The sequence below is a fragment of the Podospora pseudopauciseta genome (assembly GCF_035222475.1).
Source record: "Podospora pseudopauciseta strain CBS 411.78 chromosome 2 map unlocalized CBS411.78m_2, whole genome shotgun sequence".
NCBI classification, from domain to species: Eukaryota; Fungi; Ascomycota; class Sordariomycetes; order Sordariales; family Podosporaceae; genus Podospora; species Podospora pseudopauciseta.
Genome location: NW_026946663.1, coordinates 3,183,590 through 3,207,125, shown reverse-complemented (window position 1 = coordinate 3,207,125; position 23,536 = coordinate 3,183,590). Strand labels below are relative to the sequence as shown.

The 23,536-nt window shown below is 51.4% G+C and overlaps 6 protein-coding genes and 1 non-coding gene across 7 annotated transcripts; 4 read left to right on the top strand and 3 right to left on the bottom strand.

Moving 5' to 3' along the window:
• Positions 1-2,318: 2,318 nt before the first annotated feature.
• Positions 2,319-6,426, bottom strand: QC763_208870 (uncharacterized protein). Its single transcript, XM_062909937.1, has 2 exons — positions 3,674-6,426; positions 2,319-3,622 (listed from the first exon to the last, which is right to left on the bottom strand). Exons 1-2 carry the CDS (start codon positions 5,270-5,272, stop codon positions 2,630-2,632), a joined length of 2,592 nt encoding a protein of 863 aa, XP_062768777.1. The 5' UTR covers positions 5,273-6,426; the 3' UTR covers positions 2,319-2,629.
• A 482-nt stretch (positions 6,427-6,908) lies between these two features.
• QC763_208880 (uncharacterized protein) lies at positions 6,909-10,685 on the top strand (the record flags this gene model as incomplete). Its single annotated transcript, XM_062909938.1, is given in 2 exon segments — positions 6,909-10,323; positions 10,336-10,685. 2 exon segments carry the CDS (start codon positions 6,909-6,911, stop codon positions 10,683-10,685), a joined length of 3,765 nt encoding a protein of 1,254 aa, XP_062768776.1.
• Positions 10,686-11,427: 742 nt separating this feature from the next.
• QC763_208890 (uncharacterized protein) lies at positions 11,428-12,065 on the top strand (the record flags this gene model as incomplete). Its single annotated transcript, XM_062909939.1, has 3 exons — positions 11,428-11,575; positions 11,628-11,964; positions 12,023-12,065. The coding sequence occupies exons 1-3, from the start codon at positions 11,557-11,559 to the stop codon at positions 12,063-12,065; spliced, it is 399 nt and encodes a 132-aa protein (XP_062768775.1). The 5' UTR covers positions 11,428-11,556.
• Positions 12,066-12,727: 662 nt separating this feature from the next.
• Positions 12,728-14,365, top strand: TRM61 (tRNA (adenine-N(1)-)-methyltransferase catalytic subunit trm61; the record flags this gene model as incomplete). Its single annotated transcript, XM_062909940.1, has 1 exon — positions 12,728-14,365. The coding sequence occupies one exon, from the start codon at positions 12,728-12,730 to the stop codon at positions 14,363-14,365; it is 1,638 nt and encodes a 545-aa protein (XP_062768774.1).
• Positions 14,366-15,129: 764 nt separating this feature from the next.
• Positions 15,130-18,169, top strand: QC763_208910 (uncharacterized protein; the record flags this gene model as incomplete). The annotated part of the gene is made up of 5 exons (XM_062909941.1): positions 15,130-16,504; positions 16,569-17,008; positions 17,184-17,283; positions 17,321-17,436; positions 17,488-18,169. The coding sequence occupies 2 exons, from the start codon at positions 15,130-15,132 to the stop codon at positions 17,006-17,008; spliced, it is 1,815 nt and encodes a 604-aa protein (XP_062768773.1). The 3' UTR covers positions 17,184-17,283; positions 17,321-17,436; positions 17,488-18,169.
• A 128-nt stretch (positions 18,170-18,297) lies between these two features.
• QC763_0039340 lies at positions 18,298-18,389 on the bottom strand. Its single transcript has one exon. It is a non-coding gene; the product is annotated as a tRNA-Arg (tRNA).
• A 502-nt stretch (positions 18,390-18,891) lies between these two features.
• QC763_0039330 (uncharacterized protein) lies at positions 18,892-23,507 on the bottom strand (the record flags this gene model as incomplete). Its single annotated transcript, XM_062905607.1, has 5 exons — positions 23,218-23,507; positions 22,821-23,159; positions 19,685-19,916; positions 19,547-19,627; positions 18,892-19,493 (listed from the first exon to the last, which is right to left on the bottom strand). Exons 1-5 carry the CDS (start codon positions 23,437-23,439, stop codon positions 18,892-18,894), a joined length of 1,476 nt encoding a protein of 491 aa, XP_062768772.1. The 5' UTR covers positions 23,440-23,507.
• Between the last annotated feature and the right edge of the window lie 29 nt (positions 23,508-23,536).

Sequence of the window (23,536 nt, the reverse complement as noted above, 5' to 3'; positions counted from 1 at the left end):
AGATGAGGACTAGCTGAACAGGAAAGTGAGTGTATGTGGCCAAGGTTGTCCGGTGGTTAGAGAGCCAAGCAATCAATCTGCCTATCAGTCTGTGAACCTCCCGCAACTCGCTGTAGTTTCATGCAGGGTCTCGTGGCGTACTGTGCTTGGGCTAACAGTGTGAGAGAAGGCAAGGCTCGCTGGATTCGGATAGCAACAGCAGCGCCTGATGATTGTGTGGAATCTTGCAGTGTGAATCTGACCTGTGAGAAATGAAGTTGCTCCCTGTCGGTCAGGCGGGTCAGGTTGCTCTTAGGGCTTCCGTCCTGAGCCCACAGGCCTCAAGTTGATATATGTTGGTTTCTTTTGCTTGTTTGTAACGTTTTCTATGTATATACATAGAATATCATTATTTTCTTCTTCGATATGAAGCTCTGGTCAGAATCCATCTTCTGATTCGAGGCTTGCAACTCTAAGGTCGCATACTGTCGACAACAGAATGAACGCCCATCATATAGAATTCCACATCCTCTCCAGCGGTCTGAACATTCACTCCAAGGGGCAGCCGGTAAGCAAGGGCTTTGAGGTTTCCCCTGATGATGTGCTCAGAATAGGTGTATATATGCATAAGATGTATGATGTAGGCTTACCTCTAAACACCAAAGCAAATCAATCACCGTTGGAAGCCAAGTCGATAGCGCCATCACTTGGCCGGAACCCCATGCATTCTCCTGTAATGTTTCTCCAGCCATATCCGATACCACGTTTCTCAGAATAATGTAGTTGGCCAAGTTGATCCGCATCGTCACAAAAAACCAAAGGTACCAGATAAATCTCAATGCAAATCTTCCCCTTGGATTATCAATCATCTGCAAACCTTTACCAACCTTGTTTATGCTACCAGTTGTAATCAACCCGGACAACCTTCTTCCGAGTACTGATGTCATTAAGGTTCGTGTTTCGACTTCGGCAAGTGCTGAAAACTGCCCTTCGCAGCAGCCCTCAGTCCAGCGACCAACTCAGCAAACACCACCAGTGGAATTTGAACAAAAGATCCTTCGACACCAAGCCACGAGTGGCCATCCTTATAGTAAAACTTCCATATCATCAGGTAATGGACCGAAGCAATGATGTTCAAAAGGGGTGGTCAAACCGTCACGGGTGTCATGGTGAAGAATGACGGGTACGAAAACCACACACAGCAACACAAACAGTATCCGTCGAATCTGTACATACCGGAATATGCGGTAGGACAACGGCCAGACAAGGGCAAGAACTGAACATGTCAGGTTGACTGACGTCCTTACAAAGAGCGCGTTGTAGATGGATATCGAGGTACTTGTGGTGACAAGAGCGGAGACGGCGGCAATGGTGATGCTGAAAAGTGCTGTAGAGTCCCAGAACATGGATGCGCTCGTCTGAAGAGCATTTTGTGCCTTTCTATCATTGAAAGAAAACAGCCTCGGGGTGCTGCGTTTCATGATCCAAAATTGGGATAGTTGCATGAATCCCAAGAGTAAGAATATATTGTGGCGAGTGAGACTTGAACGACGTATGAACTAAAGACCTGCGCCACATTTATCATCAGCCTTCTACTTTTAGATAGGGTAATGAACTTTAATAGTCTCATCGACTCACCCCTACGCCATCCAGATCGGGATTGCCCTGCCACGGTTGGCTCCGACAGAACTGCATTCGGCACCTACGGATGATAGGGCTTACCACGCTATATGTATCCCAGGTCGTGTTTTCGTACATCGTAGCCCCCCAGTTCAGAATCATCCCTCGGGAAATATTGACAAAAGGGTCCGGCGCAACAGTCTGCATCATGTTGAAGAATGCATCGTATGAAAACTGGTCAGATTCCCTATATACGTCTTTGTGTCCTCCTCCATCAACAGAAGCGCGGCAAACTTGGCTGCGCCTTTACAATCATCAGTGAAATTGATCTTGGAAAGCGACCAGTTGGCGAGGACATTCGAATCTAGGTTGTTGGCCATTTTGAGAATGATTCAGTAATGGTTGTCATGTTTTAGGCCTGGGAGTGGGCGTGCTGAGTGTTATACTTTCTAGAAAACTCCTTGCCTATATAAAGGGGGCGAGGCTCAGCTGAAATATACGTGTATGCGCTGGCTACCCGACGGGACTGAGCCCTTGTCAGCAAAAGTCTGTCTGCCCAGTCAGAGTACAGATCTCTACACCCATTCAGGATTCATTAATGCGAGACAGTCACACAAGAAGCTGCTCAGGTGGCAGACTGAAGGTCCGTTGTTGGGTTAGACTTGCATCATCAACCCTACATGAACGATGCCTGAGGGTTATGTATGTTACTTCTTTTTTTTTTTTAAAACACAAAGGGGCAATTTGCTGTATCAATATTTTATCGGCCAGAGGCATTAATGTTGTTGCTGAGAACTCATTCCCTATTTGATATGCGTGACAAAAATGGAAAATCTGTTGTAGGTATCTAGAAAATGTTTAAAAAGCCCAAAATATACCTATGCGGCCACAGGCCCAGTATGTAAAAATGTGTGTGTGTCTGCAAATGCGGAAAAAAATGAAGTAAAAAAATGTTGCCTTGCCTCCCGGGTATCCGCCTTCAACAGCCAAAATCCCTTCCCATAAGCCCATCATTAAACCCTCCCTACACTTAAACAATCGCTCCCGGTGCACCACTCCCCCCACTCCCCTGATACCGAGAATGATGCTGCCCACTCCCAGCCCTACTTACCGACCTCATAGGCCACAACTTCCCTCTCCTAGTCGAAGCACTATCCCTGCTCGCAACCTTCTCCAGATGCTGATCAATACTCACCCCCGCCCGAGAGGCCCCATCCCCAATATTCTCCTCCTCCTCATCCTCCCTCGGCGACTGACTAATCGACGCCAGCCTCGTAACGGAATTATCCCTCTTCCGGCTGTGATACACATCCTGAAAATCCATCCCCGCCTCCACAACCGCGGCACGGCTGTTGGCCCTCCTCCTTGCTGCTGCGTTCGGGCTGGGAAGAGGCACGGCCGTGACGGGTTCGCCAGTAGTTCCAGGTGTGTTGTCAGGTCCATGATCCCGCTGGGAGTACCCAGGGGGTGGGATCGAAGCCCAATACATAGGCATGTCCCTCCCACCACCAGGCGCAACAAGACGAGGCGTCTCCAGACCCATGTCGTGCATCTGCCTCATGAGCTCGACGGCAAAACGGTTGTGGCGTGTGAGACGGAGGAGCTCGTTTTGATAGTTGCTCTTATGGAAAAAGATGATGTTCATGGTGATCGAGGCAACCTCGTCAATGGTCTGAACTTCAGAGATAATCCTTGGGGCATAATCACGCTTGTTCTGGAGGCAAAATTCCAGCATTCTGGACTTGAGCTCCTCGATTTGGGCTTCTGTCGTGCCGAAGCGGAGTTTGAGATTGATCGGGTCGGCGAGACCTTGACTGCGGCGCTGGTTGAGGATGAAGAGGTTGTTGAGCAGGGAGTTGGGCGCCTGCACGACATGACCTTCCATTTTCTTGAACTCGGTGTAGAGAAGGGAGATTTCGATGACGTAGTAGTCATCACCTCGCATCATGGAGCCGGTGTTGCCGTAGATGGTGACGCGGTCACCGACGTCGAAGGGGTGTTTGACAAAGACGAAGATGATGGACTAGAATCCGTCAGCATACACGGTATCTTAAACGATTGCGGTTGAACATACCTGAAGAAATTCCTGAGCGGTGGCTTGAAGAAGCCACGACAAACCCAGTATAACCGTACCCGTCGAGGTGAGCGCTGCAGCGGCCGAGTTAGAGATGATGCTGATAAACACAATGATGACAATAACTGCAACAAGAAACATGAACACTTCGTCCAGCTTCTTGATGACAGAGTCCAGATCCTTCAAAGAGGCGGCAATCGCCTTCTTCTCCAGGTGGATCTCGTTGCAAACCATCTCAAGCTCCTCCATCGAAATGTCACCATTGAGATCTTTGTCAAAGACGTTGAAGCATAACTCAGCCTCCTCAGGAGTTGGGAATGCTGGCAGGAGATCATCTACCGTGATAGTGTTGTGGTCCGGACGAACAAAAGTACGGTAAAAGACGCGGGCAAGTGTGTAACTCGATGCTGTCTCTCGGAGCAGCTCCAACACAACTCTCTTGTGATTGTTCTTGGCAACCTTTCGCCCGGTAAAGTCACCAGCCATGCGACTGGCGGCGTTGCCCACCTTGTTCCAAGCCTGACGGGCATTGGAATGGATGGCCTTCATCGGTGTTCGGCTCCCAGAAGAGTTGTTCCTGTCACTGTTGGGATCCCAGACCGGGTCTTGTTCTTCCAGCCGGGTTTTGGCGTACGAGTAAAGAGTGATAAGGCAGTCGATTTGCATTTGGTTTTCCCGAATGCGGTGCGAGTAGGTACGCAGGTGGAACGAAGCTGCGATCCACTGAATCAGAATCTTCTCGGCCACATTGAGCGTTGCCAGCACAAACAAGGCTATGATGATCTTGTAAAGAACATCGACCCAGGTGACATAAGGTATGCTGCCGTCATTGTCGGGATCATTAATGACTCGGTGATTCAATATAGGCTTGTATGACACCAAGACGGCCAGCATCCAAACGAAAAGGGCAGTCGGAAACTCCATTTGGCGTCCGATATCCCGCCACTTCTTGTGGTTGCTTGATCCAACGGTATCTGCAATGAAGGCAACGGTGGCAGGCATGATGGAGGTGAGAATGCGACCAGCCCATAGCGATAACCAGACCACCTCAAGCCAGATTCCAAACCAGAGCAGCTGAACACCTCCCTCACCACCAACTGGTTCGCTATTGCCGTCATAGGCAAACAAGTCCAAGAAGACTGGTATCAGAATGAGGATGCCGGCTGGGATGGCGTAGACAACGTAGCGAAGAACGCGAGGGAATCTCTTCAACGAAACCCAAAGTCGTGTAAGCCAGGTCGACTTTTTCTCCGGAGTCCTGGCGGTGATGGGAGCAGGCGTGGCTGAGTTGAAGGCATCTTCGACCTGGTCGGGACGCTCATGGTGACTTCGGTTTCTCGAACGGGCGTCGTTTTGTTGCTGATGAGAGACAATACGTTCGATACGGAGAAGCTCGAGGTCGTCGTTAAGTCTGTTGGCGACTTCTCTAGACTCGGCAGGGCTGAGGGGTGCCGTTTCGGGAGCCAAATGGTCGGGATCAAGAGTGCCCTTGGGCTTTTCACTGTTTGAGCTCATTTCTGAGTAAGACGGCATCTGAACACGAAGGGTCGGTCGTCCCTCTGAGCCCAGCTCGGGCATGCCCTCCTCCGAGGAGCGCATGATGGTGCATTGAGCGTGGATGAATGAAAGTATAAGGTCGGTTTTTGTGCTCTAATGTCCAGTCCATGGAAATCGAGTCAAAGAGAAAAGCTGGAAAACTGGGGATGTGGACAGACGGCTTGTATACTTCAAGGGTTTTCCACTCGGGGCTTCAAACAGTCCGACAGATCAACACAAGCGACCCACAGCAGTTGTGGGACGATGCCAACCAGGTAGTAGTGCTGGCTCCGTCGGTTGCGTATTGCCGCATGGCTGAACGCTTTCTTGGGTTCTACCGACGCCAACAGAGCCATTAGCCCAAGCCTTGATTGTCATCAACTGGGCTTCAACCCCACCAGCCGTGGTCCAGCACTTCCAGGTGGCTTTCAGATACATTCATCTCATCTTGTCGATATCTGTCAATATCATAAAGCGATCTGTGGCCACCCAGGGGGAAACTCAGGGACCGTTGATCGGGGTGTCGTGGTTCCCTGTGGTTGGGGTGGACCCTCCATCGTGTCTTGGCCGTCTGCAAGATGCCGGTTTCACAAGAAAAGTTCATCTCTCCTGATGCATGGAAGAGGAGAAGATGGAGTTTTCAAACGCGTTGAATTGCAGTATTGGGATGAGGTGGACCAGCGATCGTCCTGCCTGCCCCATCTTATCTCTTGGCGGTGACGTCAATGTGGTGGACCCTTCAGGCACCCCTGGCAGAGAGCCAGGGCCAAGTGTCCCCGCCCTTTTGACATTCTGTGCCTGTCACTGCCTGCCACTGCCTGCCACTGCCTGCCAAAAGCTCATCTGAATTTATTGCATGATCATCTACGGAGTTATCCACCTATCGATTATTCGAGCTATCGTGGTATCAGTCTCAACACATGATCTTTCTATGTTCTTGGGCCTATTTACTCACGTATTTCCCTCAAACAGCATCTTTCCCTCCTCCATGCTCCTACTCATGCGTGAGCGATGCTTGGCATCACATTGGAACCTCAGCAAGTGCGGGGAAGCCGAAATGCCGCACTCGTCTCAATACCAATGCTTGATGAAGTACAGAGTAATAAGGGCAGGCCTCTTCAAAGCTCAATTCGGCTCAAGTTGAAAATATCGGCGTGAGTTGGCGCCAACAGAGAGCCAGCCTCAGCTCGATGCACTAGCACTGAGGCTGAATGCTTGGGTGGACAGCCAACCTGGGACTTTTGTTGGGCATGTTTGATCAATTTATGTCGGACTGCCTAAGCCTCAGTCCCTTTCATTGGGCATCGTCCAGCCACCCCATGCTGTTAAGAGGAAAGCGTGCTGATATTCTGCTTGCTGGCACCAGGCCTGGAAGCGCGCACGGCGTCGAGTTCTCCCGCTAGGAATTTATTACTTACCGCTTACTGTCCCCTCTTACGCTTTTCTTTTCATCTACTTGACAAGTTGTCAGGCTCCCGTCTTTTTTTCTGCCCTCTCAGTCTTGAGACACCAAGATACACCATGGGTTTCTTCAGGTAGAGACAGCTCCCAAACGCCTTTTTGACAACCCTTCTCCTGCGGGGTTAACTCGGTACTGGCATCGGATCGAGCTATAGACAAGGCTCTGGCTGGGCGCACACCGATCATAAACACGCGATTCGAAGATCGAGTTGTATTCTCAACCAACGCGAAGACCATCATGTCTGCGCTTCCCGAGAATTGGGAGTGGGATTACGATGGAGAGAGTCAAAGATGGTTCTACCGCTACAAACCCACGGGGATTACCCAGTTTCATTTTCCCCAGCCTGGCGACGAGTTTCCCCAAAGCATAGACGATAGCGCCCCCATCGACCTGGAGCCCGAGGAAAGACTTGTGAGCCAGTTACAAGTCAAAAGGAGGAGTACCGTCGGCGAGAGGATCTCTACTGCGAAAGCAAAAAGCACCCTGGCAAAGGCTACGATTGCCGAGGACGAAGATGGATCCAGCGCTCCTTGGTTCCAGCCTGATATCTTCATGTACATGGGACCGGGAGCTTACGATGACATAAGTCCACTGCAGGAAGATGAGGATGATCTACCGCCAAAGAAAGACTCTGAAACTGGCCAGACAAATCCTCCAAAGCCGACTTCAGCGCCAGTTCCAGCTCGGTCGCCAGCTCCGCCACCGACCTCAGAGGTATCACCGCAGCAATCGAATATATCACCGGTTGTAAGCGCCGAAACTACTCCACTCGTTGTCCAAAGCCTCCCTGTCATCGAAAGCCCGCCTGTTATCGAGAGCCCGCCTGTAACTCAGAGTCGGTCTTTGATCGAAAGTCACAATGTAATTGAGAGCCCGCCAGTCATAGCCCAACCTGCGCATGAAAGTCGACCTCCTGTTCAAAGCCCACCTGCTCGTACAACCCAAGAGGTCGACAGTGTGCAAATTTCGGAAGTCCATGGAGAAAGTGCCCCTGTAGTTGACGCAATCCCGTTACTCGACAGTCGCCAGGTTGCATACACACCGGTTGGGTTCGTGGCCGAGCTTCCCAGCGAATTGACTGGGCAATGTCACGAGGATATAAACCCCACGCCGGTCGAATTGCCAGGCAACGACATCATGATGGATACTGGCCCGCCACTGATTTATGCCAACGCCTTTCCTCTGGCCCCTTCAGAGTTGCATTCGGAAGCGATACCCCCAAGTCGAATGCATCGATTGGGTAGCACAGAGCAAAAAACACTGTCGTCCGGATCTCCGAGCCTCAACAACCAGCAAGCATCTTCAGATCCTCACCGGCCTCCTCTCCGCCAGAACTCGATGCCTCAGCCGGCTCCGGCCGCTACACAGCAGAATTCAGCAAGAGATCCGTATCAGGGACAATACCGGCCGTGGAATCCAACCATCAACACCGTTGCCGAGGAAGCTCCCAGACAGGCTCCGGTCGGAGAAAATAAGAGACACTCGCTCGCAGGACCACCGCCATCCAATTGGAGACGGCCAGAGATTCCTGCCGCCTTGTCAGCGCCAATGGTTTCACCGAAGCAGCCAGTGGATGACGAAAGCACACCACCCGCCCCTGGATATGGATTGAGGCAAGAGAATACTTCCTCGCCTCCACAACCGGGCAACGCTTCAGGGCTCACTCATGTTCCGTCGGTTCTTCAGCCTGCCCGAGGACGCCCTGTGCTCACGAAATCCCGCCCCCAAAGCAAGAGTCCGCCGAGTCAAGGCCCACCGAGCCACAGCACAGACACCAATCAGAGGTACACGGCCTACAAACCTACCTCGTGGGATTTGCAGCGAGACATTGAGGAAACCGTTGAGATGTTGTCTAAAACAGGCTACGGCCAAGCAGCTGCCGATCCGGGAGGTCCAGATCGGCCTGCGTTTCCGAGAACAAGCACTGCCCCAGGCGACTCCATGATCGGCTCATACTACGCTATGCGCCCGCAGATCCCTCCGTCAGCTCCTAGCGCGCCAAGCGCCCTGCAGAATGTTAAGTCCCAACCAGCTTTGTCTTATCATTACAACATCAGCGAGGCAAGTACGACAAGATCCCCGGATTTTGTTGCTCCCCTCCCGCCCTCAAGTCCCGATGTCCCGCAGCCCTTGAAGCTCACCCGTAAATCTCCTCCTCCTCCTGATATCCAGAACCGTTTGCCAACCGTATCATCTACTCTTAGGCCCCCAGCACCACCTACCGAAGTTTACATAGTGTCCCGGGAGACCACACCAGTGCCATCAGACCACCAGATGGCATCCGTCCCTGCAATGAGCACGCCAGAAATACAGGCAACTAGGGTCCCGGATCCTGTCAGTCCACCGCAAACGCCGCCTTTGCCGTCGAAGCATGCAGCAACTACTCCCTCCAAGCCATCGTTTCCCAGTTTTTCTGCTCGAACTTATACGTGGGGCAAAGGACAACAAGCAGCCGAACCTGGGGATTTACTCGGTGTCACGGCACAGCCCTTGGCGAAGGTTCACTCGGGTCCCGTACCTGGTCAGATCTCATCGCCGGACACAACGAACGTTTACACTCTTGACAACACGCCGGTAATGCCAGCGCCACAGGGTCCTATCAGGGATGTTGGCACACCTCTACAGCATATTCTTCCGCGCGAATCATCGATGAATCAGGACCATGGACAGTTTTCAAGTGCGGCCAACAAACGTCAATCTTTGCCCCCGACGACTAGGCCAACGCCGTGGCAGGCTCAATACTTTCAGTCTGGTGCTGGAGAAAGCTCGAATCTTCAACCTGGCCCTAACGATGGAGGGTATATGAATCCTCAGTCAACAACAAGACAAGCACCTAATCACAGCGGTGCTCGAGATTCATCTTCCCAAATTCCGAATCAGCACGGTCCGCCTCGACCACCAAAGATGCCTCACACACCAAAATCACACAGCTCGAATCTTCGTACCCCTCCGCCATCTTTACCGCCGAAAGCACCAACATCAGGGACGCCTCCCGTGTCTAAAGCGACTCCATATGTTCTCCCAGCTGGTCATCATCCGCTCAGCTCCCACCCAGTGGATCTTTCACAAATCCCGCCTTCAGTATCACCAGCGCCGCCAAAATCAAATTGCCAAGTTCCGCCAGCTGGTGCTTCCCCGCCCTCGTCGACAAGTAATAACCGATACAGCATGTTTATCAGCCCTGATACAGATCTTTCCTCTCAACCACCGCCTACTACAAACAAACGCTGGTCCATTGTCGGATCACCACCGCAAATCACAAACCTACACACACCCCCCAACACAGACGACCGTGTGCCCCCCGGCTTAGTACCCAAAAGAACAGCCTCTTTACGACGGACAACACCAACTCCAAACCGGTCTTCCCCAGCACCACCATCTCAACCGCAAAAATACACCGCATTCACCCCACCCACATCTCCCCCATCAACAAACATGAACCCACCAGGAGCTCGAGCCCAGGCAGCACCACCGCCCCAACCACAGCAATTTATCCAACCGCAACGCATGTTCTCCCCCCCACCGCAGCAAGAACCACAAAAGAGCTCTTTCTTCAACATTGGGAAACTTTTTAGGAGTGATAGTCTGCGCAAAGGAGGTGGGGGGTCGAGCAGTCCGGGGATGAAACTACAAAAGAATGCAAAACACGCCGGTGGTGGTGGTGGTGGTGGTGGTGGTGGTGGCCAAATGCAGCAGGGCGGGCGAACACTGCAGATGACGGCGCAGGTGCCACACCATCAGCAACCGGTTCAGCACTTGCATCAGAATTCTCAGCCGTCGTTGTACCAGCCGGGGAATTATCCACCTTTTCCTTCGCAGGGTTTCAACGGGGGGGGTAATAGCGGGGGGCCGTTTTTTGGTAGTGGTGGTGGTGGGTTTAGCGGGGGTGGAGGCCGGCCGTTTAGTATGGTTATGGCGCCGAGTGGTACCGGTGTGGGAACAGTGATTAGGTCGCCGGGACAGATGCCGAGGAATAGTCGTGATGGTGCTGGATGGGGTTATCAGTATCGTTAACGGGGAGGGGGGGAGGAGTGGAGGGGGGGTTGAGGGCGTGGTTGGGATTTGGGAGCCAGGTGTTATGGGAATGATGTATGGGTTATGAATGGTTATGGATAGCTCATGAGAATGACTATGTACGGGTGAGATACCTTATGATAGACAAGAATGACGATTTTGTAGGGAGTGGTTAGGGAGATTTGGCATGCGCTCAAGGTGATGTTGCATGTGAACACTTCTGACTTCACTGGAACTTGATCCACTTTATAGAGATATACGCTGTGTGATGGGTAAGCAGAACTGCGGAGTCCAGTCGAAGCCACTCTGCAGCCATACGCTATTCAACACTTGAGCGGGGATTTGTATAGAGGTGTAGAGTTTTAAGGTGTCTGTAGCTTCAGCCAGGTACTTGTAGCTGTGCTTTTTCTTTTGCTCCCTGTTGCGTATAACTCGCACCAATCTTTGAAGGAGGAAACAAAGTAAATAGTGTGTCTTTTATTTGTTTGACTGATAGCGTGCCCGGGGTTTCCTGTGGTTTTTTATTTATTTTTCACTTAAATTATGGATGAGCGGATCTACACGACTGTCCGTTCATCTGAATCAAGGTGGTAGTGCTCGTAAATGAACGCATACCTGATGTCATGACAGCTGCGCTTGATCATCCGATGATAGTCAACCTGCTGGTCAAGCTCTGTCACGACGAGCTGGACAGCTCTACGGTTATGAGATGGGATGGGACATGACTCGGAATGAGGGGGTTGTATACCTAGCTTTCTACATAAGGGGTTCGCATGCCCATCAGAAGCAAGCGCTTGGGTCTTTGACCTGTCCTGCTTCTGCCAATTCCATCCACCACATCCACTTTATCGCCTCCTCAAAATCTACCAACATGGGTTTCTTCGACTTCAGTTAGTACCTCCCACTACCCTCACTTTGACACGGGCATGCTGATAATTGCAGTCGAGGCAAGAGACGCCCGCGACCAACTATACTCCAACGACGACCGCCCTTCCTCCAAACCCAACCTCGGCCACGAGATCCTCGGCGGCGCAGCAGCCTTTGAAGCGATGCACCTCTGGGAAAAGGAACAACGCCGCAAAGGCGAGCCAGTCTCCCACGGCTTTGCCAAGGAAGCGCTTGCTGCCATGGCGGGCGCGGAAGCCGACAAGCTATGGGAGAGGCACCATGGCCGGGATGGGGGAAATGAAAGAGACAGGGAGCGGGGGAGGGAGCATGCTAGGCGGCAGGTGGAGGAGCTGTATGATCAGCAGTATGGGGAGAGGGATGAGTGGAATCCGTGAGTGAATGGGTTGGTTGATATAAGGCCAGGGAGATGTTTGCTAATGGGGAGGTAGGAACCATGAGATTCATGAGTCGATGAGATTTTCTGGTTATTGAGGGGTTGTTCCGGTTGTTGTGAGGTCATCATGTGGTGGGTTCCGAGGCCGGTGGTGATCGATCCGGGAGATTGGTGGTTGATGGCTGGTGGTTTTCGGCGAGAGGAAGCTAAGGGAAGGTTCCAGATGTGTGAGAGGGCGGAAAGGGCTGAAGCATAGGTACCGTAGTCCGATGGTGAAATCCCTCAATAGCACTCAACGTCTCAGAAGGTGTGATATCTTTCTGATCCGGACCAAGCACCTCGATAGCGGCAGTGGGGGGTCTCTGGACCTGGTGGAGCTCCCCGCATTCTTGGCAAAGCTTATTTTTGTCCCGACCGCCAAGGTGCATGAATTACCGGTGTAAAGTGAAAGGTAACTTACACCTTGTCGGAATTAATCGTGCGTCGCAGGGAAGTGTGGTTGCTTCTTTAGGATTATATGATAGCTGAGACTATCCTAGTAAAATTGTATGTCAGCAGTTCTTACTTTGTGCCTGTCATTCGTCAATAGTGTATGCTCTCGAGATGTCTCGACAAGTGTAATTTACGCTCCAATTCCGCCCCGCGCCCCACACCCCACTGAATTTTCACCAGCTGTTGTCCCTGAAACCTTTCCGCAGCTGGGAATCAATTTCATCACTTCAACATCTTCCAGCCCGCGAAACGCTGCCCATCAGTCGCTATGGACGACACAATGGCACACAAAACGCGCAGCCAGACGCCCAAGATCTCGCCTTTCTTGGAGCCAGGCAAAACTACCCAGGTCGGGTCACTGGCCATTCTCCAGCTCTCCCGCGACAACCTCCAACCAGTCTACCTCAAAGCCCCCTCCGGGAAACACGATGGATACGCCGAGGGCGCTGTCGTCAACACCCGCTATGGCTCCTTTCCTCACTCGACCATGATTGGCGTGCCATGGGGCTCACAGATTCGCGCATCGAAAGTCGACACTGGCTCCCGAGGTCGCAACAATAAGAGGAAGCGTAACAAGAGCGATGACGACGGAAAGGAGGCTTCGGCCACTGTTGCCGAGGAGAAAACCGAGCAAGAAAGTACGCCTGCCGAAGTCAATGACGACTCCGCCGCTGTCGCCAAAAAGATTGTCGCCGACGTCAGCGGCTTCATCCACATCCTCCCCCCAACCCCCGAAGTATGGACGAGCAGCTTGCCGCACCGAACGCAGGTCGTCTATACGCCAGATTACAGCTATGTTTTACACAGAATACGTGCCAGACCTGGCTCTGTGTTGATTGAGGCTGGTGCTGGCAGCGGTAGCTTCAGCCACGCCTCTGTACGAGCCGTCTACAATGGATATCCAAGTGAAGGAGAGCGCAAGGGCAAAGTCTACAGCTTTGAGTTCCATGAGCAACGCTTCCACAAGATGAATCAGGAGCTGAAGGAACACAACCTCAACAGCTTGGTCCACTTGACACATCGGGATGTCTACAACGGCGGCTTCTTGATTGATGGCAAGAGTCCCGGGGCCGAGGCCATCTTTCTCGATCTCCCAGCTCCTTGGGAGGCACTACATCACCTCTCCAGGCGGAACCCCAAGAACCCAGAAGACAAAGAGTGGGTATCACCACTTAACCCAAAGAAGAGCGCCCACATCTGCACCTTTTCACCGTGTATCGAGCAGGTCACCAAGACAGTTTCGGCAATGCGGCGCTTGGGTTGGGTCGATATTGATATGGTTGAGATTGCCAACAGAAAGTACCACACTTCCCGTGAACGTGTCGGTCTGAACCTCTCCATGGACCGCGGTGTCAACAATTCGGCTCGTGATGTCGATGAGGCTCTCTCTCGGCTGACTGAGATTGAAGCTCGGTTCCGGGAGCATGCCGCCAGGTCGAAAGAGTCGGATGACGAGGTGGACGGCGATGAGGATGACGGACTAATCAAGCAGCGTGAGAAGAAGGAACAGAAAGGCGGAAGGAAGCGCGGCGGCGAGAAGAGAGTCAAGATTGACCACAAACCTGACTCCCCAGAGTGCTTTGAGGCGCTGCCGTCAGGGGTGCCCATGTGGATGGAAGGCCGGCTGATCACCCGCGGCGAGCCTGAGATCAAGACACACACCTCGTATCTGGTGTTTGCCACGTTGCCGATCGAATGGACCGAAGAGGACGAGGCGGCGGCGGCGGCCAGGCATCCCGTGATTGGAGAACAAAAGGTTATTGGTCTTGTTGATAAGGCGGCGAGGAAGCAGGAGAGGAGGGAGCAGCTGCAGAAGGCGACTGGCAACAGAAAGGCAAGACGGATGGAGAGAGCTGCGGAGTTGGCTGCGACAGCTGAGGAAGAGGTTGGCGTAGCGGTGCCATAGTAGTGTGTGTTTGCAAGTATACCCGGAATAGAATTCGATGGTTTGGTAGCGGTAACAAGAATAACCACGATGAGGCCATGCGATCTGCCATTTGATTTGACAACTGTGGCACTACTACTCCAAGAAATCGAGATGCTGCTGTTCCCTATTTACCCCAGGAAAGTCATCAAGCGTCGACGGGATCCATTTCTTAGCGGCTACCGAGGTGCCTTCCTGCTAGGCATGTTGGCTTCTTTCCTCATCAGCGCCATCACGTGCCATAGTTGCCGGACCGATCCCATCGCCTGGCTCAACAACACGCCAATCGCCTCTCTGCTGTCAGACCTCGTTCTCAACTTGACAGCAAGCCATTTACGCCATCCATGACATCAAGATGCCTTTTAACCCCACATATCTCAGTCAACGGCCCGGCCGGATAGAGTTCCATATCTCTCGGTTGCCATCATCACAGAAAAGGCACCGTCGACAGGCTAATGATGTTATCACACACTTGATAACTTGCTCAAGAAGATAAGCATTTGCCTTGCTTGGTTCATCCACCGGGCATTGAACAACAGGAGCAAACGGTTCCTCGTGCTCCCTCGTATCGATCGGCCATCAACTCACTATATGGCCGTAGTCTCAACGGCCTTCATGAGTCAGCTAGCTGACTGCCTGCAAAAACTTTTTCACTCAGATTACTTACTCGTACTCACCTCTTCACATCTCCTTTTTTGGTTTGGGTTTTGGGTCTCACCTCCTGGCTTTCTTGTCTGAAATTTGAAATGCGTGGCCTTTCAGTTGCTGACATCGCCGATAAGACTGCTACTGGTCTATCCTGGTTGTCGATCAAGACAGAGGGTTGGACCATCTGGGACGAAGCAGGGACAACCAGCCAACCTCGACCGACATGGAAACCTGTATCAGTCGACAAGTTGTCCAAGAAGCCTCGGCCGCGATCTAGGGCAGCATCTCCCTCAAGCGTGCCCCCAGCATCCAAACGCAGCCTGCTCCAAAGGTTTAGCCATTATGTCTGCGATGCCTGCCAAGGTTTGAGCCACACGAACATCAATCTCTCCGGGTTGGCATGCGGCATTGCCTTGTCAAAGATCTTGCACACCAAGCCTAGAATGCCATCTGCCACAGGCTCAGAGACCTGGCGTTGGGAAGTCCTCTGGCACGAAGTCAAGTCATTTGTCAACAACTACTGGGAGCGCTTCTTGGACTACATCGGGGCCAAGCTCTCTGGATTCCAATCCATGGCTCAGTCACTCCAGATCTCTATCGAGTTTCGAATGAAGTCTTGGCCAGCCTTCAGGCTCCGATCACTCGAGACCCTGCCGTACGAGCTTCCAGAGAAAATCCTCCGCTGCTTGGACTACATCGTGACCAATCTCTTTGGATTCGAATCCACGGCTCAGTCATTCCAGATCTCTGATAACGAGTTTCTCATCAAGCCCAGGGCAACTTCAACGCTCGGATCACTCGAGGCCCTGCCGTACGAGCTTCGAGATAATATCCTCCGCTGCATTCCCGACTTTACCGACCTCATGTCTCTCGTGCAAGCATCACCCGTCTTTCTTCGAATGTATCTCGAGAACAAGAAGTCTCTGCTTGCTGGGCATCTCAAGATGTCGCTGGACACTGGCGTCATGACCGATGCCCTGGCTCTTCAGAAAGCTTCTATACTACGAGTTGACAAGTCTGTCGATAGAGACAAAGTTCAAGAGCAGTTGAATAACTACAAGAATTTGCGCGACCGTGATGGATCCACAATCGAGGAGCCCATTGACGGCTACAGCGAAGATGCTGTTCTTGGAATGTTCTTGTTTTGGCACACTTATGCTCGTCCACTGACTGTGCATTTTGCACGCCTCTTTCTTTGCAGGTTTGACCCCCAGCGGCCGCCCATCTTTACCCATCTGTCGCGCACGGAGAACACCCGTCTTTTGAGGGCACTCTACCGTTTTGAGCTCTACAGCTGCTTGTTTGGCGGCGAGTCACGCCACTTGCAGCTCAACTACAAGGAGGAAGAGGTGCTTAAGCATTTCTTTTGTCTCTTCCGGCCGTGGGAGGTCGAAGAGATCTTCTCCGTGTACACCTTGGTCCATGACGAGATGACGACTCGCCTCCGGATGATGGAGAAGAACTTGTTTCATGGTGCGCTTCGAGTCATATCTGAGCAATTTCCTCCCTGATTTGTGTTTCGCTGACTCCCGAGCAGCCGTCACAAATGAATTCGCCTTGGCTGGCGGTGCTGCTTCCTGGGGCCTACGAGGATTTGACTCGGCTCTGAGAGACGTTAACTTTTATAGCATGATCACGATACGACCAGGCAATCAGTGGACTCCGGGGTATGGATTCATGGAAAACGTCCTCGGCCAAGGTCCTCAGCGATTGAGACGTCGTAGTGGCATCACAGAGCACGACCTCGCCCAGGATAGGGGAGATCCTCTCCCTTATGTTGGTGAGTCAGAGAGCGAGCCTCCCTATGGTTGGGTCCTGGTGTGCAACGAGAAGTACCTCAATGCCTACGGGGGTGATGTGCGGAAGCCTAGCCCCCGTGACTGGGGATATGTCTTCTGGGATAGATGGCGCCTGATCGAATTCAAAGGTGATAGGAAGCTGAAATCTACGTCATGGGTGCCTGGTGCTGGAGTTTGAGTAAGTGTGGGCAATGCCTATGCTTCATCCGCGTCGCTTCCATGTCGATCTCATCCCCCCTTTCCAACCCCTTCAAGCTACGTCAAAGCACCGATTCGCCTTTCTGCCCTTGCTCGTCAAACCTTGATCTTTTTATGACTTCCCCCCAGTGTTGTCCCTTTGCTGAAGTTGTCAGTAGTTTTAGGTACCACGATGGTCTACAGAGGCCATACAACCACCATTCAGATTGACTGTATTACTACAGGAAGAAGTGTAAAGAAAAAAAGAAAAAAAAAGAAAAAAAAAAAAAAAAAAAAAAAAAAAAAAAAAAAGAGAAAAAAGAAAAAGAAAAGAAAAGAAAAAACACAAAAAAACCAAAGCCGACGCAAGATAAGTGGAAGAGTGGCCGGCCACTGCCAAACGACAAAAACACTGTATGATTGCTACATGTGAGTTCCACTTACGTGAAATCCCTGTGGTCTCCTACTCATCGCAAGCAGTGTACTTATTTTCCGTGATACGCGATGTTTTCACTCTTCCTTGAAGATGGAGCAAAAGGGGGCAAAAAGGTTCTGGGGTTTTTGGTTGAGAGGTACCATATATCTCGGTGCCCTAAGAGTGCAAGGCGCAAAAAGGTTTTGAAGTTCTTGTTTGAGGCAAATCATGGGTCTTGGTGCGATATACAAATGCACGTAAGCGGAATCTTCACTTCTTTCTACACGAAATAAGAACTACAGAAAAAAAGGAGAAATTACCAGCACCACCTTGAAGGTGCTATCTTGTTGTCCCGCCACAAACCGCACAAAGGTACGCCTCTCTCCACAACGAACGAACCCCTTGGGCTGAAGGTACGCAAGCTACTGGAATATAGAGAGACTCGGAGCGCACAGCCGGAAGAACACACGGGACCGAAATGTCAAGCCACTCGCCATCGGTTCAGTTCATCTCCCACCACCCGCCACCCCCTCCATGAGGCTGTACCAGACCGTGGAATGGCTTCATCTTCTTATTCTCGGGAACATACCACATGTCAGCCACTCAAGGCCGCTAACCACACGATGGCTGACGCACAATCGAGATGATCGTGAAGCTTGAATCTTGGTGAGAACCCCCTTTTTGATGAGCTCGGTTGCCCCACCAACGCGGGCGAAAGCTCAACATTGAAGCTACCGAAAAATTTCCCCAACAACATTGTTCTTAGCTTTCGTACCATACTCAACAGATACTCGCGTCATTTTTGGGAATGAGAAAAGTGAAAAAAGAAGGCGTGAGAGTCTGAGGGTATACAGAAAAGATTAGGCAAAAGAAACCGATCCGCCCAGGGGTCGAACCTGGAACCTCCTGATTACTTGATCCTGGGAAGGAATCGTAGTCAGACGCGCTGCCATTACGCCAGCGGACCTATTAGAGGTGATGATTGAATTTTGGCAGGGGAATTTGGAATTATATGGTGTGTTATTCGCAATGCCGAGTTTTTTGTTTGTTCACATTCGTCCTGAGGTTTGTTCTTTTTTTCTTCTTTCATAGTAGTTAGACAGCTCAATTGGTTGGGAACAACAGACATTTCATTTTTTTTTCCCTATGAAATGCAAAGCGGCGAGAAGAAACTCAGGAATAGAAATCAGGATTAGCATAAAGTGTATAGAACCTAGTGGCTAAAGTATCAAGCCAAGTTGTCAAATCGTCCACGACCTTCGCCATTCCGTAACTCATCAATCCACCTCTTTAGTTCCCATGACCATGACTTTCCATGCGCTTCTTCCAATGCCATTACCATACCTTTCCCTTGCTCTCCCTATCATGGCTCTCTGACCCAACCAAAACCACCTGTCCCGCTTCGCCAACACCCCCTCAATAAACCCTCTCCCATCACCCCTGAATCACCCCATCCTAACTCCTTAAAATCAACCTCTCATCTGCCCCTGCCCCTGCTCCTGTCCCCCATAACAACCCCCATTCCCCTCCCCCCTGCCCAACATCGCATACATCTCCCTATTCCTCCTCATCTCCTCCCCAGCACGCAACCTCTCCCTCCTCTTAGCAGCCATAGTCCCATTATTTGCAAAAGGCGTCATCTCCGGCGAACCTGAACGCCGGTTCTCCTTATTGATACTAGCGCGCCTGTTGTTCTTGCCCCCCTTGCGACGACGGGGTTTGGCGTCGGGATCAGACTCGGTGTCCTCCTCGTCAGACTCGTACTCAGAGCCGCTCTCTTGCTTGATCTTGGTGGACTCCTCCATCTTACGGATGGCTTCTGCTTCGTCAAACTCGGGGGTTTCTTCCTCGTCATTGTCGGAGGTTTCATCGGTGTCATCGCTCATGTCAGCGTCGATGTTGTCCGACTCGGTGCTCTCCCTGATGGGACTGCCGCCGGCGGCTTCTTCAGCCTCGCAGACTTCGCGAGCTTCCCGGGCTGCCTTGCGCGCTGCCTTGCGGGCATCACGGCGCTTCTTGCGGATGGCGACGAGGCGTTCGTCGCGCTCCCGGACTTGCTCTTCGTTGGCTTCTAGGACGGAGTTAGCTACTGATCTTCTGAGGGGTGAACTATTGAAGACATACCCAAATTGCAATACCGGTTGGGAAACCGGCCAGCAGCAACAGTCGGGCGTCTATGACGGGCACTCTGCCAGTAATGCTCGACTGTCTCACGTCAGCCCCACTCCCCATAACCAATACGCTTCAACAAGAAAGACTTACACATTGCGAGTCCTGTGTAATTCCTACGGTCAGGCTCCCCTTCCTTCAGGTACTTCTCCCTCATCCTCTTCCTCATCTCGGAGGCAACCCAATTCCACTCATGCTCCTCGTTATTCTCGATATCATCACCACAGCGCTTCTTGGTGAACGGGACGAGTTTCTTCCAGAAGAGGAACTCCTCTTCTCGGATCCAGGCTTTGCCGCCTTTGCCTACGGTGCTGGGTGGGGGCATCTGTGGGGATGTTAGCTGTATGCATACTTGAGGTGTAAGATGGGGGTGACGAGGCATGTGAAGAGTGTGGAAGGGTGTTGTTTCGAAATCTGGACGCCTTGAACCGTGGTGAATAGGCATTTGAATGGGTGTTATAGGCGTTTATGATGTTGTTATAGGCGTCCGAAATCTAATGATAGGCTTGATAGATATAATTCGAGGCGTCAAAAAGATAACTTGAGGCGACCGGAAGATAATCCAAGGCGTCCAGAGATTTCGTCCAGGCGTCCATTAGTGGTGTGATGGGTGTTTTGAGGGCTGGGAGGTGTGTGAAGGGGTAATGATAGGTCTTTGGGGGGCAATTGAAGGTGAGGTGTTCAAAGAGTAGAATCATGGCTCAAAGACGTGATTGGGGACGTGTACGACGTAGCTGGTGGGCCCCAGAAAGCCTTTGAGGGGTATAAGAGTGAGGGTAGGGCTTGAAAGTCTTCACTTACAGGTACCAAAAGAGAATTGGTTGCTGGATGGACGCTTTTCAAGCTGGCGGTGACTTTGTAGCTGCTAAGAATCCGGATAGCAGTCAAAGTCTTAATCGTTAATCTAAAAAGAGAATAACAGCCAGGGAGAGGGAAGAGGAAGTTATTTATAACCGGGGATGGTCAGCACAGTGTTCCCTTGGGTATATTCACTGTCGCCGACCACCTCCACAGCCTCGCGGTGAATGTCTTCATCTGAAGCCGCATTGCTCCTCCTCGAACCAATGAAACCCAGCTCCAATGTCATCCGATGTCTGTTTGCTACTGTCGACGAGAGCTGAAATTTGACAAGAGGTCACTGGGAGCACGGTCACGGGCTGGCCTTTCATGTAAGCCATCCCTATCTCCGCTTCTGGCCATTGCTATCTGGCAGGAAGCTGACAATCTGATCTTGAGAGTGGATATGGCGTCGGAAAAGACAACAATGCGGTCTCTATTGCTCTCTGCCGTCCTGGAGCAGCGTTTGCAGAGTGGGATGGACCACGTGAAGCTTTCCCTTGCGGCCGGAGCAGGATGGGGGTCTTCTTGACCGGCATCATTGATCACTCTTAGTCTCCATCATACGGCCGCGGAGCCTTTGTCACTTTGTTCGTCCGATTCAGTCTTTGTGGGGGATTCGGCGGCACCCCGCTCATGAGCAAACAAGTCTGCCAATTGCGAATTACCAGTACTTGCTGGGGAATTTGAGTGCTCTAAGCAAATGGAAACTTGCTCACCGATCTCGGTCAAGCTCCCACGCTATCTCAGCGACTGTGAGACCGAGGTCGGGAGTTTTTTTACTGGTGAATATCAACTTAAAGCAACTGTTCATTATGTCTAAAGGTGAACCATCACTTGCAGCCAACGCCCTCTTTCACTGACCCAAATACAAGAAGCACAGACCGGATAAATTCTCTGCGAAGGCGGTCGGACGCAAAGAAAAGTGTTCATAAAGACAAGTGATGAGTGGTATCTTTCTATACTTTTGATCAGACCGGTGACGCTTGATGATTTCATACTTCTCCTTCCTAAATTTCTGACAGATACCCACCATCGCGGTCTCATATATTTATACGAAAGGGCAACACGTCTATCCAACTGACACTGTCATTCCACCAAGGTCAGGTGGCCCAAGTCTCAACGTGGATCCTTGGAAAAAGTCGGTCTTCAACTCACATCACTCCCCGCACGTGAATGAAAAGCATGCAGTCTCTGCGATACACCGGAGAGGCCATTGGTGCTTCCAGCTGAGAGAGAGAGAGCCATTGTATCTGATGACTGGAGTCCTCTTCACATGCAAGTTCACGAGGAGTATGGCACAACCCTTGTGAGCCGCCTGCCTTTCTCGACGCATGACTGTGAGTCTTCGAGACTGTGAAGTCACATCACAAAGAGCATATCTTTCTTACTGCCCTGTTTACTAAGGTAGTTTCAAGGTCAATCTGGACGGAACTCGAGACATTCAGACCCCAGGTAATCTTGCATGTAAGAGACCATCTACAAAATGAATAACTCCATGGGAAATAGTAATGTGGGGACGTTACCGGTTTTACAACGGAATATAAAACGTGAAAAACGAAAGCAGCTTGCAAGGCGGACTGGCTTTGAGCAAGAAATAGAGAGCGTACTGGAAAGATTGTGCTGATGGGCGATAATACGGCTATTCCGAATCCTCTAGCATGATAGGGAATACTCTCCAGGGGCGTATACACTGTTCTAGAACCCTCGATTATCACCGTGGAATGGGGGTGACAGGTCACTATGGTTGGAGTCACTGGCTCAAGCATCACATATCATGACCTATCAAGCAAGCAGGCCATCGAGGTACTGGATAATATTACATGATGTTGTACAAAGAGATCAAGCTCCAGTAAAACCTATTCATCCAACCCCATCATTGAACATCCCCCTCGAGAGGACTCAAGGACACTGTGTTCAGCGGTGATAAACCTCCAGAGCCCAGCCAATCGGCAGTCAATCACCATGTTACACAGGTAGAATGTATGTGCCCATTGCTATCCCGTCAGGTAAGCAAGCATTTTGTCCATTTCCACCGGCCGGCGGGCAGGGTTATTGCCATCTGGCGGGCCATGACCCAGCATGTTCAGGAGAACCCAATGGCGTCAAGTATTCCAGTTATTGGCCATTGTCGGTAAACGTCTCCCAGGCAATGCGTGTCTTGGGCGTGAGTTGGAAACTGTGGCTTTCTGAAGCAAGTTCTCAGAACCCTTCGAGTTGAACATGATCTGACGATTTGGGAAGACGGTGCGGTTCACTCGAAAGGACTTGAGGGATCAGGCGCCGTGTAACCTCGGGCGATGAGCCATGGAGCTAGCCTTCTTTCCATCCTAGAGAACTGCAAGCACGGTGAGCTCCCATTCCCAATTCACTTCCCTGCGCAAAAACTTACCACGCTCTTCTCCGACAGAGGAACAACGCCGTCCTTGACCCAGACTCCCCAACTTCCCATCATGTTGGCCAGCATAATGTCTGTTGACAAACGATCTCCGACAACGGCGATCTGACTTGGGCTGGTCACTCCTGTCTCGGGATGCTTGCGGAAATAGGACATGATTTCATCGCCACACCCGGGCTTCTTGGTCTGATGTGGAAGAACGACAACGCCGGTAGCCTTCTCAACGGCAGCGGCGAGCTTTCCATCACGGTCATAACTCTGGGCTCCAGAAGTGTTGGAGACAATCAGGAGACGGCGACCTGGGTAGGCAGCTCGCAATGCCTCGAAACGTTGCTGTACAATATTTTAACATTTTTCTGCACGTGAGGCACTGAACAATTAGGAGGGATACCTTGTACTGGTCGTAGACCTCATTATGCTCCGGATAAGCAAAGCAGTCATCCTTGTCCAAGACCACGGCCTTGATATCAACCTTCTCTCTCTGTCCCGCAAACGCCTTGTCGAGCGGTATTGGAAGGTCGGCAAAGGTGGCTACCGTTGCCTGGGGAAGACATAATGACGGCTTCGCCAGCAGTTTAAATATGTTTAGTGAGGCAGATAAATTGAGATTCATGTTAAAAAATGTCGAGAGGGCGGTTCTTAGAGGTTATAGCAAATACGTCACTGAGAGTCCGTGCAAAGAACCCCTGGGATGGTACAGAGGGGGAGCT